Source organism: Bolinopsis microptera, chromosome 3, assembly GCF_026151205.1.
Source record: "Bolinopsis microptera isolate Bmic1 chromosome 3, MBARI_Bmic_1.0, whole genome shotgun sequence".
NCBI lineage: Eukaryota > Metazoa > Ctenophora > Tentaculata > Lobata > Bolinopsidae > Bolinopsis > Bolinopsis microptera.
In genome coordinates, this window is record NC_087074.1 from 2,072,578 (window position 1) to 2,086,505 (window position 13,928).

At 39.4% G+C, this 13,928-nt stretch overlaps 2 protein-coding genes across 2 annotated transcripts in view; one reads left to right on the top strand and one right to left on the bottom strand.

Moving 5' to 3' along the window:
- Positions 1-13,928, top strand: part of LOC134813324 (zinc finger CCHC domain-containing protein 8-like) — a 101,634-nt gene that overhangs the window by 53,967 nt on the left and 33,739 nt on the right. The gene's annotated exons all lie outside the window — the stretch shown is intronic.
- On the bottom strand, positions 12,237-13,913 carry LOC134813329 (cAMP-responsive element modulator-like). The gene has a single exon (XM_063821024.1). The coding sequence runs from the start codon at positions 13,897-13,899 to the stop codon at positions 13,015-13,017; it is 885 nt and encodes a 294-aa protein (XP_063677094.1). The 5' UTR covers positions 13,900-13,913; the 3' UTR covers positions 12,237-13,014.

The following is a 13,928-nucleotide window of genomic DNA, read 5'->3' on the forward strand; positions in this document are numbered from 1 at the left end:
TAGTCGATCTTAAAGGTTTGTCGAACTAGAGCTAGAGTACGTGTCGAACTAGAGTACGTGTCGAACTATAGTACGTGTCGAACTGGAGCACGTGTTGAACTGGAGTAAGTGTCGAACTAGAGTAAGTGTCGAACTAGAGTAAACGTCTAACTAGAGTACGTGAATCCTGCTAGGACACTTTTAAAGGGGTAGTTGGTGCTGCTTAAACGGATCTAGACACAACTATTAACTGGGGCTGAGGTAGGCATGGCCGAGAGGCGAGCTCTAATTGTATAACCATCAGGTACGTGTTTTAGCAACATCATATGCTGCTCTAGTAAACTAGATGTGAGTAGTAGTTACTCTAGCAACTCTAGTAGTATTGTTACCATGGTTACTCTAGTCTAACCGGCTGTACTTGGTTATGATGATGAGGGAGTGTCACTGTTTTACATAATCAGGTAAGCAACAGCCCAGTCATAATGCACGGGAACCTCTGAAGCACCCCTCTTGGTTACCATGGTTACTCTAGACCTCTCTTGGTGGGTTTTAACAGGGGTATTGTCCAAAGTTGGGGTGCTTTCAGGTTAAATGTTTTATGTATCAAATTGTACATACGTCATTATGTTGTATTACCATACTGCTCGCAACGTTCTATAATTACAATGACTAACGAATCGCTAATTAGCTCCCTGGTGGTCAGTACCAATTGTAATTATCTCCCTGGTGATTACTAATCACTGTTTAGTGCCTTCACACTGCAGGGCTCCAAATGTTTTGGGTAAATGTTTTATGTATCAACTTTCAATCATGTTAGCATCACAATGCTATATTAAGGAAATTCATTAATAATATAATTACATTATTAATTTATTAAACCTCCCTGATACCAATCAGGTAATTAAAGCCAATTGTCCTCACGCTGCAAAGCTTCTAAAAACCTGATGCTCTCGGTAGCAATGATTTACATACATAATCTGCAAGAAGATGCAGTCGCATTTGGACAAGAGTCGCTGACTTTCAGATTTCCAAATTGCAGAATAGTCGGGTTATCACTAGAATCCAGTTAAGGTTTTAAATAAATAAATATGTCTATGACAAGGTGCAACGGTTTAGTCAGTGTCAAGGATTGTTCATTGTACTCGTTTTCAAGTTGCTGTGAGCGCTAGATTTCACTGCATGCTATGGCAAGTAGCTAGATTACGTCATAATATCATACTCCTCATCTGAGAAGCCACTTACGATTTAAATTGCTTGGCGATAACATGACGCAACTCAACGTGATACCAATACGTGTATAATCGTTGTGTGATACGAAATCAAGGGTTCAACAGAATTCTGTAGCATGAGTGATGAGCTAGGATCAGGGGATGGATTGTAACACCATCAGGGACATATGAGGCGTCCTGTGCAGCGAATAAGATGGTTCTGACCATTTGAGCTTTTCATTAGACATTATGCAGTTATTCGCCATCGAGTCTAAGCGATTATAAATGTCTCAGTTGTAATGCTGTAATTTAACACTGAAATGTTCAGACTGTAAGACTTGTGCGATGTATTTTGGGGGATTAGGGGCGGCACATAGTGGTGCTAACAAAACTTATCGATCCTGATCAAAACGGTCAAAAGTTGGATGAACGTTAAAAGGAGCTCATTGGTTGCCTCCCCATTTTTCAGAATATGAAACCAATAATTGATATGCACTGGATCTAATCTAATGATAGATTCAACGATCGATCGGTAATGCATTATCTATTTATTAGATCGATTTATTTGATAATAGCTCCTAGAGCGCGAAGTAGTCAATAATATATGCAATGTCTAAACGGCCGCCACCGCGCGCGCGCTCGCAATAAATGAAGACCCTTCTCTCGTTTAGTGTGACCGAATGTGAGGCGTAAAACGTGCTATTTTCTTAACTAACATAATAAAAGAAATTATACGATTTTGTAAAATGTAAAATTTCGAGCGTTAATTTTCATTTCAGTGAATAACTGTTTATTTCAGAACAGTTGAGGACTAATTACCAGGTGTTTGGTAGCCATGGAAATTATAGAACGCTAACATCGAGCAGAATAATCATTTAATAATAACTCTACAAAATTTCTAATATCGGTATGTGCAGTTTCTACCAAGACATGCTGTCTCCACGACAACCATACCACTAGTTTACTAACAAGGATCACTAGACCAAATATCATACCATTAAAGTGTGCCTATTATGTATAATATAATGTATAATGATTTGAATTAATCAGACTACAGGGCTAAAAACACCATGATCCCTACCTAACAGAGACAGTAACAGTTGAGACGATTGGGACACCCTAGTAAGACAAGTACTCCGGAATTGAGGACACATAAAATGTGGCTGTGAAATGGGATATTCATTATTCGATACATAATATGTATGGCGAGGAACAGGACAATACACGCTGCATAGTGCATACTGAGTACTGACGAACGTTTTCAGTTTAGCAAATGAACTTAAAGACCACACCCCAATATAAACCGTGCTCCCAACGACACTAAAATACAACGACAGTAAAATACAACGACACTAAAATACAACGACACTGAAATACAACGACACTGAAATACAACGACACTGAAATTCAACGACACTGAAATACAACGACACTGAAATACAACGACACTGAAATACAACGACACACAACAGAAATTAGGACACCCTACCAGAACATAAGACAAACTACAGAAACACACAACAATAGCAGAACAGGAAGATACGGTACAGAATAAGGGAGCGTGCTATGAGGAAACGTTAAGATATTAGCTAGAGAGAGAGAGAGAGAGACAGAAGACGTTTCCCTGAATTTTGTAGTGGATTTTGTAGTGGATTTTGCGCGCCGCACGTACGTTACAATATTTATCATTGTAGAATCTACGTCGGTAGAACTCAGAAGTCTCAATAAACATATATATGGTTGTAGATCGTTTTATATAGTATTATCGTGTAGTTGTATACAGTTTTATATGTACTATCATGTACTATCAAGCTTATTATATAGTTTCACCCTTTTAATATTAGCTCTACAGATACTATACACACCGGTAAGATCTACACTGGTATGATGTGAGAGGTCGAGTGCTATGGTAATTAGTGCATTACCAGCGCGTTACAGTGTACTGACTGTGTGTTAACTGTGCTATAATACACGTGTATTCTGATGAAGCTGCACCCGCCAGTACAGGTGCAGCTTCATCAGGTTTCTTTACTGAAATTTATCATTTTGTGACCCAAACGTGATACTAAAGTGTCTCAGTACTCTCCCTCTCTCGCTCTCTCTCCCCTCATAACAGATTTGCTATATAAATAGGTAATTTGGCAGGGGACCTCAAGATTGCCTTTCAAGTATTGTTATAAGATACGTGAGGGGCGCTAAGAATTAAATTGCGGCGTGTTTGGAAAGAGCAAGTTCATACTTTCGCACTACACCGTTTAAACTACGAAAATGTAATGCGTGTTTTCGAATATGAGAATATAATAAGCGGGTTTATATACAAGTGTGTTTAGTTTACTTAAGGGGGCATACACCAAATCTGTCCAGACCAAATGACCTCATAGGCATTAGGCAGTTCAGTGACCTTCTAGCGCACCGTTTTCACACCAGAAAAAATTATTTTGAGAATACCTATTTTTGTAATCGACCATTTCCTGGTTAGAGTGGAATTTTCGGAAAAACACAATTTGTTTCGTGGAGAGGCTATAAGTTAATCATTTCTTGCGGTATCAAGTTGAAATTTTGTTCGCTATTTATTCACATCTATTTCAAGGTGTGTGTAAAATCTTGATATCGTATCTAAAAAGGCTGGTGTGTTATAAATTTTAAAAGTCAAAAAAAGTCAAAAAGCTGAAATTGTCCTTTTCAGACTTATTTTAATCAAAAAGTCAGTAAGGGAAGATCGGATTCATTTGATGCTGGACATGAAATTGTTCTTTGAATTCTGGCGCAGTTTTTTATGCCCTCAAAAATGGTTTTACTCATTTATCTTCAGATCTATTGGACTTCAAAGCCAAACAGCAAATTTATAAAATACAAATGTGCTAGTTGCGGTTATTTTGCGCCCTTCAAAAAGTCACTAGCACATTCCTATAAAAATTTTAGAAAAATCAGTAAATAAAAGTTCAGTTAGTTCACTCCAATATCCTCTGTTTCATAGACTACTGCAACTCAGTCTATTATGGTATAACAGAAAAGAATCTCCATAAGCTACAAAAGATACAGAACAATGCTGCTAGATTTATCTTTGGTCTTTACGGAAAAAAGATACGTGAACCTATCATGCCTTACCTCAAAAAGCTCCACTTTCTGCCTGTTCGGTTCAGAATTAAGTTCAAAATATCACTTCTGGTCTTCAAGTGTCTTAATAACATAGCCCCTCAGTACTTACAAGGACACGTCAATCTAAGGGAAGTACGAAGACGAAGTTCCAGACTAGATGATGACTTTTATTTGTTGAAAGTTCCTCCTGCTCCTCATTTCAGACGAACAGATGCTGCATTTATGTTTTGTGGACCAAAAATTTGGAATGAACTACCCTACTCAGTGAGATCATTATCATCTGTAGAATGTTTTAAAAATGCCCTAAAGACGTTTTATTTCCAACTAGCTTTTGATAATATTTCTAATATTTGTCCATAATGTCTGAACTGATATGAAAGTGCATAATTTTGGTAACTTCATACAAATATTTGTTCATAAAATCTGAACTGTTTAAAAAGTCCATAATCTTGCTATTTCAACACTAAGTCTCGCTTGAATGACTTTAATGTACATCTTTGTTGGGTATATTTTAATGTCGAAGCGTGTAATAAATGTTAGAATTTATTTATTTATTTTTTATTTAAATATGAAGAACAAAAATGTGCCTAAATTTGCTGTTTGGCTTTGAAGTCCAATATCTGAAGATAAATGAGTAAAACCATTTTTGAGGGCATCAAAAACTGCGCCAGAATTCAGAGAACAATTTCATTTCCAGCATCAATCCGATCTTCCCTTACTGACTTTTTGATTAAAATAAGTCTGAAAAGGACAATTTCAGCTTTTTGACTTTTTTTGACTTTTAAAATTTATAACACACCAGACTTTTTAGATACGATATCAAAATTTTACACACACCTTGAAATAGATGTGAATAAATAGCGAGCAAAATGTCAACTTGATACCGCAAGAAATGATTAACTTATAGCCTCTCTCCACGAAACAAATTGTGTTTTTCCGAAAATTCCACTCTAACCAGGAAATGCTCGATTACAAAAATAGGTATTCTCAAAATAATTTTTTTTGGCGTGGAAACGGTGCGCTTGAAGGTCACTGAACTGCCTATGAGGTCATTTGGTCTGGACGGCACAAACCACTGTTTTGGTGTATGCCCCCTTAAACTGTGCTTCAAGTCATTTTTTGCCTCGACTTCGACTGTGCCCCAACTGTATTTGCCCCATGTATGCCCCAGGCCAGGAAATTCAATTTTGTGCCCCAGGTGTGCCCCAACTGTGCCTAGCTAGATTACCAAATTGCCTACTTTGGTATTTCAACTGCGATAGTGAGTGAAGTCTGGGCAGTAGACACGGGTTACACTAGTAATTTAAATAAAACAGCCGTAATTAACTTTACGAGAGGAGGTGGTTTAATGAACAATGGAATTAACAATGCTCAAGTTAATTAGGTAAAACAAACCATGTGATTTGGTGAATCCACTAATTGAGTCTCGCACGTTATTTCATGTTGTTCGGGGTATCGGGGCAGTTGAGAATTGACCCCCCCCCCCCCCCCCCCCCCCCCCCCCATTACTGCATGGTACTTTTAACAGTAAATAAGTATTACTTAAAGTATAGTGCGTTGGCATGGAGTGGCGCTTAGGGTTACTGAAAAGGAGATAAGCACCTCCGGCTACCCCAACACTGAGAGTGACCTACTCTTCTCGCCTCCCCCCCCCTCTTCTCTCTAGTTGAGTCGATATTACAGACCGTCCATTGAACAGAACTTAACTCAGGCAGTGGACACCAATAATTAACTCAGCAGCAATGAAAATCGACAATTTATAATAAATTACGTATATATCAACATTTAAAAATCAATAGCTAATAAGGGAACCTCGAGTAGATCTCATCTTCATTCTTCCATCCCAACTGCTTGCAGTATGTAAGGGGTAGCGTAGGACAGGACTTTAAGGGAGGCGCAGTACACAAAGAACTTGAGGACTGACTTCTGTACATCTTTTTCTTTTCTTTTTATCTCTGCCTCGTTCTGCAGCTGCGGTGGTCCAAACATGACTAGACTCTAGGAATGGTAATGTGGGGTTAGTAACTTAGTAATTAGTCGTAAGTAATTAACAATAAGTTATTAGTAACTAGTTATTAGTAATTAGTCGTAAGTAATTAGCAATAAGTTATCAGTAATCAGTCGCAAGTAATTAGCATTTAGTAATCAGTCATATTTATAAGTTACTATTAATTCTTAATCATTATTTAGTAATTAGTAATCAGTCACAAGTATTATTGATTGGTAAGTAGAAATAAGTCACGAGTAATTAGTTATGAGCTGTAACTTATTAGCTATTCGTGATTATCAATACTTACTTACTTTAAAATAACTTGATTTATTTACATAACTTGTATCAGTGAATAGCAGAAAGGCATCACAATACTTAATAGTGCATTGTACAGAACTAGAGAACTACTTACAACAACCGTTATCTAATTACTATAACTTGTTCTCCCACCTAAATACACTCTTTAGCTGACCATTTACTTCAACAAATGTAAAAACCAATCTAAGTATGTAGCAATGATGAACTTGTTTTCTAAAACAAAAGGCGTAACTAATTACGTGAGGGCGAGAATGCGTATCCACCAATTGAGTCTAGCACGTTATTTCATGTTGTTGGGGGGTATCAGGGCATTCTGTTGACAATTCCATTTATTTCCCTTCTGCTGTTATCAAAGACTTTTCAATCATGCGAGTTACTCTCTGTATTTTAGTGCTGTTAGCCTTAATAGCCCTCGCCTATTCAGATTTTGGTAAAGATTTAACCAAGAAAAGAAAAGGCAAAAAGTGGAAGAGCGGCAACAAAAACGGCAACCAGGGCAAAGCTAAAGGGGATCAGGACAAGAACAACAATGATAAGGAGGACGAAGAAGATAAGAACGATCAGGTACACGACAACAGCATGACGCACCTGGAGTGCGTCAGTGGAGCAACGGGTAAAGAGCGTACTACCTGCGACACTGGACTCCGTGAAAATTGCCTCACAGTCACAGTCATCAGCGAGAATCACTCTTCGGATGAAAGCTTCAACAACGGTTTTACTTGGTACACCTGCGGGACTCCTACGTTTCACTGTAACAGTAAAGTCATCAAGGAATTCTTAAAAACTGTACCACTGGGTTCGAAGTGTGAGGAGTGTAATAGTAATGAAAAGTTCAACGGCTGCAATGATCCGGAGACCTACCTAGAGATTCTGGAGAATAAGAAAGATTCTGGCGAAGAATAACAAGAACAAAGATTAATTGATTAATTAGCAGGCCATTTTGATAACTGGGAACTGATTTTAGGCATTTATTGATAATCTATCTACATAAGTGTTCATGTTTTTAGTTTATTTCAAAATTGTAATTTAGCTAGTATATTTTAAGCAATCAGCGCATTTTCTCTTGTTATTCTGTTCAAAATTCAGCGAACGATCAAAATATCAACACTCAACAGACACTCATGGACAGTTGGAGGGGGGAGGGAGGGAGGGGGAGCCGGGAGGTGGGAGCAGGCGCTTTTGGGGGCTATCACCTACTGATTCAGCATTGTTATAATTATAAAATATACAAAGTACTAGGCTAGAGTATAAAATACTCACATTTTAAGTGATTTACATTAGGTATTCAGGTCGTGCAATAGAAATAGACAGCCCTTGCGAGAACCCTAATTGTTCATCAACAAACTTCATCAACTACTAAAACATGGTATTACTACTCACATCCCCTCCCCCCCCCCCCCTCAGGACGAGTCAGTCATTTCCAGGGGACCAGACATGATCATCTCTATTATTATCTATTTAACATTAGCGGACCCCCCCCCCCCCCCCCCATATCAGGCGTGTCACACACCCCTCTCACAACTTATTTTAATGTAGTATAAAAAGGGAGGGGGCAGGTCTATGATTAGCCTGCACCTGACTAATGATCCCTTTAAAGCACCTATACAGACCCATTATGGGCTGTCACTCTTTTAGAGGTGTTGTAAATTAGTAGGTAATAGCTGTGTCAGTCCGACAACAGCTCCCTTCTGAGCAGATGTTTTGTCTTGAATTATTAAATGATAATACAAGATTGCGATTCGATGTTAGATATCTAATGGGGGGGGGGGGGGCTCTAATGGGGGGAGGGGCTCTAATATAATGGGGGGGGGGGGGGGAGGGGGAGGTACTCTGAGATTAAACTTAGTCGGATAATACCCGCATCAACAATGATACGGCCCTCATATTACAGTTATAAATGTTATTGCATCCGGCTGCACCTCGAGCAGTGAATCGTGTGACTCCACGCAAAACATGAGCAAAACATGAGCAAAACATGAGCAAAACTGAAAACATGAGTGTTAGTGGTGCACCCTACTAGTGGATATAGACACTGGGTTGGTTCATGAATATTGGGCATGATTAGCATCGGCTAAAGTGAGTACGTAATATGTGAACGACCCCTTTATATACTACTATAAGGGGTCCTTCACATATTATTATTACTTACTCACTTTTTGGAGAAGTTCTACCCCCCCCCCCCCCCCCCCCCCCCCCCCCTTCCGTAGCTATTGTATCAAAATTACACAAGGTAGTGTGTACCATCGCACTCTTTGTAGTGCGCAGTGAGATCCTATTATTCTGTGATGATGACGTCACTTAGGGGTCGTTCACTATAATATTACGTAATCACTGAGGGGGCAGGGGGAGGGGGCATGGGTTCTAAATGATTACTCTAGTGTAATTTTAACCTAAAAGCTATCTGTAAAACTGATTACGGAGGGCCAGGGGGAGGGGGGGGGGAGGTGGGTTTAAAATGTAAGGTGAGAGATCAAAAATGAGTAACGTAATATAATGTGAACTAGTCCTAGTCGTGATACTATGTGAACTAGACCTAGTCGTGATATTATGTGAACTAGACCTAGTCGTGATATTATGTGAACTAGACCTAGTCGTGATATTATGTGAACTAGACCTAGTCGTGATATTATGTGAACTAGACCTAGTCGTGATATTATGTGAACTAGTCCTAGTCGTGATGGTCCTATGCGGAGCGAGGAAGCCTTCACTCGAATATTTTACTCAAACAGTAACTATCAACAACTGCACCATAATTAACAACGTCTGTTCACCTTTAAGTAATCTTAAAATTAGTACCATTGCATAAGATAATGAACATTCCTCTTGATTGGTCACAACAGATGAGGATTATTATCTATTACTATTACACGTGATGCCCTTATAAGGAGCGTCACGTGAGTATTGACGAGGAGGGAGATGTGCTATTAGAGAGGAGTAAACTGTGTTATATTAATTTATTAGAGGGACCCATGTTGCAATTAAGAGACTTTGTAGTTATTTCATGTGGAACGTTATAATTATAGTTCATTGAGCTTATATCAGAGTTACTGTTTAAATAACTATCATGGTATACATTTAAAGGTTTAATAAGGTATATTTGCATGTTTTTGAGTGAGTTACTTCGGTATTTATTGCACGTAATAACCCAGATCTCACTCACTATGAGGTTAGAAAAAGCTATCATTTCAAGTTCTGCCTCACTAATCTCACAGATTCCGGAACTTCTAATTTAAAACAGATATAAGTTGCACTCTAAACGGCGGCACATTGCTCGATGTAACATTAATTTCACCGCACGGGGTGCAACAGACTACAGAGCATTAAACTGTTTTCTCTCTCCCTCATCATTATTTTTAGCACAAAGCTCCCTCCCCACCCTTGATGCAGAGACTGAACTAAGGGCTCCTCATTAACTGCCGCGGATGTTTAATAAGTTGACATCAGTCCATGTGACTGAGTCAAGTCTCTCCAGGTCAGACTCTAACCAGACGTTATATCTTAGTTTCCTGTTGATAGTTAACCCTTGTTAGAAAGTAAGATGAGACTGTGCTTGGTATTCTTGATTGGGATCACCCTATTCGCTGTCGTTTCTTGTGGTAGAAAAAGGCTCAAGCTGGCGAATAAAGGAAAAAAGATGAAAGTGGTAAAAGCTGCACCGGTAAAAGAGATACAGGTGGAGCAGGAAGTAGATGAGAAAGTAGAAGAGAAAGTAGAGAAAGTAGAAGAAGAGGTAGAAGAAGAAGATTTGAGCGCGACCCACTTGACCTGCACGAAAGGATACAAAGCATTAGCTAACATCTACAACGGAGAGAAACTGGAAACATGTAAGACAGGTCTGAATGATAACTGTGTGACCGTGTTTATCAAGGGTGACAGTGATGCTAAGAGCGCTTACCTCTACGGGTGCTACCCCAGCTACGACTGTTCAAAGTTTGAGAGTTACCTCGCTGGATTACCTGGATCTTACTGCAAGACGTGCAATCCTAAATACGACGAGTGCAACAAGGACTTATAAGGAGAGGCTGCACGTGATGCCCTTATAAGGAGCGGCTGGAGTACACGTGATGCCCTTATAAGGAACGACGGTGTGAGTTAGATAGAAGGGACATTCTGCGAGTAAATATTAGTATATTATTAGTATATTGTCACTAAGTGTTCGTTTTTAAAATAGCGTTTGGGCAGCTTTCTTTTTCTAGTGGTTGGTTGTTTAATAGTCGCGTTTCATGGAAAAAATTGATTTTTAATCTTATCTTGTTTTAAAATAATTTGAATATCTAATTGTTTACTGGTTCGATGCGAAACTATTAAAATACGATAAACGTTTAAAAATGCAATATAAAAATAAATAAAAAGCTTACAACGTAAGCTTTTACGACATTATAAATAAGATACTTCAAGATAAAAACCTGCTGGGAGCGGACGAAGCACAGAGTAAACGTTTAAACCCAAAGTTTTAGGGAGGGGTTATTTAACACCCTGTTAGATCATTAGTGGAGATAAAAGTGAGAGATTTACATTATATCTATTAGAATTTAGCTCCCCATCTTCTGATTTGCCAAGAAAGTCGCGTATCTAAACTGCAAGTGTGACGAAAGATGGAGAGTTTGTGTCATCGTCATCATGTACCTACTATCATTAAGTTCCTAACTACTTAGTTCACAGGACCTCTTGGCAATACTCTCACATATTGAGGACAATGGCCTCTAAGTACTCATTTACCCATTACCGTGACAGTACAAACAATACCTCAAACAGTACTACATAATAATAGTACTCTCCCTATACTTGGTATGCTTATTGCTGGTGACCGTAAATAAGTTATAATGTACAGAGCTACAACAATGACCGTAGTATTAGTAGTGCTAGTATAACCACAATGTCTGTAACCCACTGTGTTCTTGTCTGTCTGCTGAGTATAGTTCACGTTGACACTCTACTCCAACTAAAATGCCACTACGAGTACCACGAGAGTACAGGAGCCTCCTCCAAACTCTACGACCTAATCAACCCCGGACTAGGACCCGGATACTGTCTTACTAACCCTGAGCTCGGACAGAAGTGCAGTAAGTGGACCAGTCTAACAACCGGGCAGGAGCTGGAGAGTTGTTACAGTTGTGAGGAGCTGAGGGCTGTGTTGATGCCGGGGGACACGTGCGTGGACTGCATGAGGTTCGACCTGTGTATCAGACACAGCACAGATAATAGGAGCTGGAGGAACTCTTCTAGGGAACTCAGGAACTGACCTTATATGGGCATCACGTGGCCACTGCACACCTTATTTGGGCACCACGTGACAGGAGGAACTGAGAGGAGCCGTGATGTATCAGATATGGACTGTGTGGACTGAACAGAACATGCTATTTTGAATAATGAACTGTAAGAGTTATTGAACCTTACAATCTGAAAAACTTTCAAAACATTATTAGATAATATACTGATAGTTGGATAATATCCGGTTATTATTAGATATGGCACGTAATTACGGAATTGTGATGTTTGACAATTAATATTGATATATTATTATATGCATGATAGATATTGTTTTAATGATGAATCAAAACTTGTAAACTTGTAAACAATGTACTGTCTGGTCTGTCATTTAAATTGAATATTGAATCTGAGTAATATTAAAACACGCAGACGCTTCAAAAATATGTTATAAAATTGTTTCAAAACACAGTTTTAAACCAATGCATTCACAATGCAACATAAGTACGGATGATAACAAATTATTCAGATATTTGTAAATGTGTGTGAGGTTTGAAGGTCCTTCACCTCAAAAAAACGGTTGTTTTATCGCTCGCTTATTTTAATCAACGCTTAGTTAACAATTGTTATTAACCTTTAATTGATAACTCCACATCAGCGACAACATATGGATTAAGCGTAGCATAATATAGAAACACATATAGCAGCTGTATAACTACTTATATAGTGGTAGTAGTAATAATTAAACCCACTTTCACTAGTGGTAATATGTCCCCTTTTATTTGCATACTAAACTTATTTCAAAATCATCCCAAAATATTACAACACCTTGAAAGTTTTATACCATGATAGAACAATAATTTTAAGATCGATAAGATCTGAAACTTTGAAATGGTTAGCCAGTCCTTCTAAAGCATGATAAAAATCCCAGTTGAAGAGTTGCATCGTTTTATTTCATTGTTTAGCCCGTAAAGAATCTTTATGGCCGTGTACTCGACCAATTATAACAGATGTAAAAAATCAAAGATGTATAATCCTTTCTCTCGTATTTTCGTGTACTCGGCGTGATATCCACAACAAATACAGAAATACGGCCATCTTATCTCAATAATCCTTATCTTCTGAATAACTCCTCGCGTATCGAGCAGGGTACATCAAGATAATATGATCCAAGGGATTATGCTCATAAAATGCTCATAATATGCTAGCTCCTCAGATGTTATGGTCTGGATAATCCTTCTTGTGTTGCATGTAGAACTCTTTCAGCGCCTTTAGCTCGTCAATAAGTTTCTTGTTCTGCCCCTCCAGGATCTGTACCCGCTCCTCCAAGCACTTCAAGTACTCCTTCTTCTTAACCCGACAGTGTCGTGCTGCCTCTCTGTTCTTCATGAACCGTATCTCCCGTTTCTTGCTGGCCACATCCGCTAACTGCTGGGGAGTCTGGTGGTTACCACCTGACATTCCTCCCTGAGTCATAACCCCCTGGTTGCTAGGAGGCAGGTGGATATTGTAGTAAGGAGCGGCTCTAACCGCATTCCTGGGTGCTTGGATCACGTTACTCAGCACCTGGGTAGCACTGAGGTTCTGTAGCTCAGCCTGGTTGTTGTTGAAGCTCATGATAGTAGCAAACTGGTCGGAGTTAGCACCCTGGGGGAGGGTGACCACTGTTGGCTGGATGCCAGTATTATTGGTAGAGTTTGTAAGAGTGGAGGCTAACATGGACATCACATCTGTAGTTACGTGGAACATTCCACCCATGTTACTAGCCTGGGGGCCGGCTAGTATCTGCTGCTGATGTGGAGGGTTGGTGTTGTTAATGGTGATGACATCAGGTTGAGAGACCTGAGGGTGTTGTTGTTGGGTCTCCAGGGTAACCACCCGGTTAATCTCCCCATCCTGCTTGTTATCAGCCCCGCTCTCACTGGCTAACTCGTCCAGTATCTTCCTGTAGGAGGGTCTCCTAGACAGCTGCTCTCTGTCCAGGAGACGAGGTGCTCGCTTCTTGTTGTCTGGGTTCTCCTGGGGATCGTAGCTTTGCTGGAGGTGGTTGCTAGGGGTGTTGCTAAGGTGGTTGCTGGAGGGATTAGTGTTGTCCATATGGACATCCTGCTGAATAGTTTGATGTT